At 33.7% G+C, this 5735-nt stretch overlaps 1 protein-coding gene across 2 annotated transcripts in view; it reads left to right on the plus strand.

Moving 5' to 3' along the window:
* Nucleotides 1–3986, plus strand: part of LOC106878913 (glycoprotein-N-acetylgalactosamine 3-beta-galactosyltransferase 1) — a 74595-nt gene extending 70609 nt beyond the window's left edge. For both annotated transcript variants that reach the window (XM_052974334.1, XM_014928262.2), the window contains exons 3-4: nucleotides 1601–2256; nucleotides 3144–3986. In XM_052974334.1, coding sequence (XP_052830294.1) covers nucleotides 1601–2256; nucleotides 3144–3278 — 791 coding nt within the window. In that variant the 3' untranslated portion in view covers nucleotides 3279–3986. The remainder of the gene's footprint in view (nucleotides 1–1600; nucleotides 2257–3143) is intronic.
* Nucleotides 3987–5735: the final 1749 nt, after the last annotated feature.

Raw genomic sequence — 5735 nt, forward strand, 5'->3', positions numbered from 1 at the left:
ATAATAAGAAGAAGAAGAAGAAGGAGGATGATAATAATAAGAAGAAGAAGGAGGATGATAATAATAAGAAGAAGAAGGAGGATGATAATAATAAGAAGAAGAAGGAGGATGATAATAATAAGAAGAAGAAGGAGGATGATAATAATAATAAGAAGAAGGAGGATGATAATAATAATAATAAAAATAGTGTAATTTCGGACTATTATATACCGAGGAGTGTTCGTTGAAAAAATAATAATAATAATAATAATAATTGACTGCTGTTTCTAGCTGAAAAAGTGACCACATTTGGAGTCCAATTTTTTTCGTTTCACTATTCAAAACGTCTCCGTTTCAAATCAACATGGCGTATTGTCACCAATTTTCAAAAGTAAAGACTCAACATACGACGTCATAAAAATATAATTCTGGTGGATTTCGTTCTATTTATTTCGCTATTTTAGCAATCTATATCAATATTATTTCGCCTTTTTGGAGGTTTCTTGCATATAGCTTATTAAAACACATGGTTTACCACAGCTGTAGCCTGCAGAATTTGTTATAATGTGTCCGTTAAAAAACAGGTGACTCTAATCATTTTTTTTTCTTTTTTCCTCAATATTCTCGTTTCAATACTATTGATTTCCGTCGATTTCAAACTGCCGTGTGGGTTACTGTTGCAGCTTCTTTTAGTCAGTTATATTACGAGTTTGGCGAATGTGTCTACATACGTACATACATACATGCGTACATACATACATACAAACATACATATGTTGGCATTGAATCTTGTCTTTATCTCTGCGTGGCTAAGGAGTCTGCATTGCACCTATCCTCTTTCGGATTTGATCGCACAGCGCAGCACATTGGGCAAGACTTTTCTAAGATAGCCCCGGACCACCAAAGGCTTGTGAGTGGAATTCTTCAGAGGGAAATTTTGTGGAATCCCGTCGAAATTGGCAGACTTAATCGGTCACCCGGTTTAACACCACAACCCAGCCTTTTAGTGCCTTTAATAGAAACCCCTCTTTTGTATATACTCCTGTTAGATAGCTAGTCAAAGATCCTGAAATAGACCAACGCTGCAGCCCCTTCTACCTAAGCTGTGACATATAAGAAGGGGTTTTTTTTAACCCAATATTTACACGTTATTATTTATAGCTTATCTTAAGGTTCAGAGTTCAAACTTCATCAAGGTCGACTTTGTCTTTCATTCTTACGGGCTCGATAAAATAAGTACCAGTTGAACACTGGGGGTCGATGTAATCGACTGATCCCTTCCCTCGAACTTGCTGGCCTTGTGCCAAAATTTAAAATCATTATTTGTAGCTTATCTTTACGTTCTGAGTTCAAATTCCGCTGAAGTCGACTTTACCTTTCATCCTTACGGAGTCGATAAAATAAGTACCAGTTGAGCGCTAGGTTGGATGTAATTCACTGGCCCTTTCCCTTGAAATTTACTTGTGACAAAATTTAAAACCATCATTTATAGCTATTCTGCTTCAAGATCCAATGTTCCAAAGAAAGATTTTATTACTTGATTGTTTGACATATACCTTTATTTTCATTTCTAATAGATTTTTTTTTTCCTTTTTTTTTTTCCTGCTTTAACATAAACCAGATGACTACACCATTGCTGATGCGATGAAGAAAAAAATCCGTGTCTTGTGTTGGGTTATGACAAGTCCAAACTCTCTGGACACCAAAGCCATACATGTGAAACATACGTGGGGAAAACGATGCAATAAAATACTTTACATGAGTTCAGTGTCTGATCCCAAATTTCCCACCATTGGTCTAAATGTTTCCGAAGGGAGGCAACACTTAACGGGGAAGACCATGCAAGCGTTTCAGTATGTTTACAAACACCACTTCAACGACGCTGATTGGTTTATGAAAGCGGATGACGACACCTACGTCATTGTGGAAAATCTTCGGTATTTTCTCTCTACTAAGAACCCAAACGATCCCATTTACTTTGGACATCATTTTAAAACCATAGTCAAAGGAGGTTATCACAGCGGCGGTGCCGGGTACGTACTCAGTAAAGAGGCTTTGCGTCGATTTGCCTTGCTAGGAAATTCAATGCTTTGTCGTCAAGATGGAGGAGCTGAAGATGCAGAAATAGGCAGCTGTTTAATGAAGTTAAATGTCACAGCCGGAAAAACTGTTGATAACCTAGGAAGATCACGGTTCCATTGTTTTGGTGTGTCTACACATCTTCACGGAGGTTTTCCGGATTGGTTTTACAAATACGATTCAAACGGAGCTAGATCTGTAAGTATCTAATTCTACATCATTGTTACCCCGAATTTTCCACCGCTCCTCATTATGCTGTTGACTTTTCGTTGTTGTTTTTTTTTGGTGAGGTGTATTTCTGTTTCGTAGTCTTTGAGTTTGTTTATGTTTTTAATTCCTACCAACCTTCCACCACACCAAAATCATGCATGAAATTGTTCTGCTTTTGTAAATTGGGCTATTTCCCCACTTTGCAACATTCAAACGTTTCTGTTCCGTTCACACTTTTACCATCAATAATTATTTCCAAAATAAGGCGGCGAGCTAGCAGAAACGTTAGCACACCGGGCGAAATGCTTAGCGGTATTTCGTCTGTCTTTACGTTCTGAGTTCAAATTCTGCCGAAGTCGACTTTCCCTTTCATCCCTTCGGGGTCGATAAATTAAGTATCAGTTGCGTACTGGGGTCGATCTTATCGACTGGCTTCCTCCCCAAAAATTTCGGGCCTTGTACCTAGAGTAGAAAAGAATAATTATTTCCGAAATGGAAGAATTTGTATTCAATACTAGGAGACAATTAATTAAGCAGCGTCCTTGTTGTAGACAAGTCTAGTCCAAGTCTAGTCGTGGCTTTACAGAGTGAACGCTCCTGAATGGTCCACGGAAGGGAAAACTATCCGCTTTAATTGCCTTCGCACGGTGTTTGCCAGCTCTGGTTCCTACTCTGCTCTACCATCTCCTGGTATTTTACAAGCATCCTCTTGTGAGTTTCCTCCATGTGTTCTTCCTGGAGTACTGTTAGTTCTTACATGATCGCCGGAATTCAAGATCATTACATCTAATCGAGTATTCATATCCTACAAACTTCAAACCTAATGCATGTGCCAAATTTTAAATGTGTCTAATCTTTCCTGTTTTTCGTTTCAGGGAATACACAATATCAGTGATTATCCTATCACATTCCATTACGTCTCACCAAAGGATATGCATTCGTTAGAGTATTACGTATATCACTTACGACCCTTTGGCATAGTATCAGGGGCCCAAGATTTGAATGTCTGAAAAATATAATTTATATATATATATATATATAAATTATAAATAAATAAAAAAAAATTCAATTTGGTTTTCTTTTAGTTTTTTTATGAAATATATATATATAAATATGTGTGTGTGTATATATATATACATACATATATATTTATATATATGTATATATATACATATATAAACATATACATATATACACATATGATAGATATATATATATACATATTTCTATGTATTTATATATATATATTCATTTAAAACTGGGTTGTATTTTTTGTTTTTTTTTTTGTCTTTTTTTTTTAGTTTCTTGTAATTTATAACAGATTTTCTGAGAATTAACAAACAATGGAAAATTTCGAAATTTTTTGTTTTTCTCTTTCCCTCTCCCTCTTCTTCTTTCTATCTATCTCTGTCTCTCACTCACTCTCATCCCCCCCTCTCTCACTTTTTTTTAATTTTTCTACAAAACTTTACGAATATGAAGGGACACAACTTTTACTGAAATATTTTCTGTGATGAAAATTCCATTTACAATATTTTTTGTATTGTTTCACTTATATATATATATATATATATATATATATATATATATATGAATATTATACACACACACACACACACATACACATATGTGTGTATGTACATATATTATGTAAAAAGGACAATAAGGGATTTGGTGCTGGGTTTTGCTAATAAAAATAAAATTTTTTTAAAAATCTACTTGTGTCTATTTTATCAGTGTATGTCTGTACCTGTGACGTTTTGTGAGGGCATATATATGTGAAACTATTTTGTGTATTTGTATATTGATGAAAAATATTAATGGTTTATTTCATTTTAACCTCAGCGTTTAATCTCTTTATATGTCTAAACCGTTGTTTCGACATTGTGTCATCTTCAGTGTTTAGCATTTCAGAAAATGCTGTAACTGTATCAAACAATCATACTATATTCGGCAAGATGTGATGAAAATAATAGATTATGAAAATATTTCAAGAAAATTAAAGCCTAAAGGAGCAGTCTAATGCTTTATAGTATTACCTCTTCGTTGTCGTCGTCGTAGTGGGGGATTCTGGTGATGATGATGATGATGAGGAGGAGGAGGAGGAGGAGGAGGAGGAAGATGATGATTACGATGATAGCTGTTGTGGGTAGCGGCCGCGGTGGCGAAGAAGATAATAACAACGAAGATGGCGAAGACGATGAAGATGATGACGACAACGTTGTTATTCTTATTCTCATTCTTAATAAAATAAACGTAATCTGAGAACCAACAACAATAGCAACAGCAGCAGGTGGGTAATCACGAAATAACACTTGTATTGTCATTGATTACTTTCATATGTTGCTCACAACCAATAAATATGTCTGTCTTTCTATGTTTGTTATTCCTTTTCCTTGACAATGTGTTGGTGTTAAAGGTAACATGGATGACGCGGTGGAGGACGAAGATGAGGATGGTGATAGATAAGGCAATATCTGTATGGCAGAAAAAAATAATGCGACGTTCAAATTAGTTATTAAATTTGACATTATTAAGAAGCGAGAGAAACGTGTTCGTCATCCAATCCGTAATGTTGACAAGTTAGGAGTAGATCCCTGTAAACTTTTGGTAGGATTCCAACAGGTATTAGAGAGAGAAAAGTTCCAGAGAACGGCAAAACTATGGTCTTTTAATAGTCTGCAAGATCGTCGTCTCTACTGAGATGTTTCATAAATGTTGTGATCGAAAAAGAATTAAAAAAGATGATTCCGAAAAGATTGATGATGTGCGCTTCAAATAATATAATACATGTATAAAATAATATGTAGATACAAAAAATACATCAATATATATATATATATGCATATAAATCAAATATATTATATATATATATATATATATATATATATATGCATATAAATCATATAAAATATACATATATACATACATAGACACACATATATATATATATATACGTATATATACATACACATATACGTATACAAACATATGCATATATATATATATATATATATGTGTGTGTGTGTGTGTATGTATGTATATACGCATGTGTATATACAAGTGTATATTCTATGGTGGATAACAATGAAAGTTAACTTTCCAATTTTCTTTACCTTCAGCCGACGGGAAATAAATATTGCAATCTTTGTAAAGGTGATGATAATAATAATGATAATAATAATAATTTATTACAATAAGTGATGCAGTATTTTTGTGTGTATGTAGATAGATGTATGTATGTATGTATATATATATACATACGTACATACATACATACATACATTTATATATAATGTATAATATACCTGCAACATCTATAAACATAAACCCACACATAAACACGTTTTTATACGCTCAATATATGCATATATATATTTATGTATGTCCATGTAAATGTGCGTTATGTTTTATATAAAAATTGTACCTATATGTGTGCGTGTGTATATGTCTCTATGTGTATATAT

The sequence above is a fragment of the Octopus bimaculoides genome, chromosome 18 (genome assembly GCF_001194135.2).
Source record: "Octopus bimaculoides isolate UCB-OBI-ISO-001 chromosome 18, ASM119413v2, whole genome shotgun sequence".
NCBI lineage: Eukaryota > Metazoa > Mollusca > Cephalopoda > Octopoda > Octopodidae > Octopus > Octopus bimaculoides.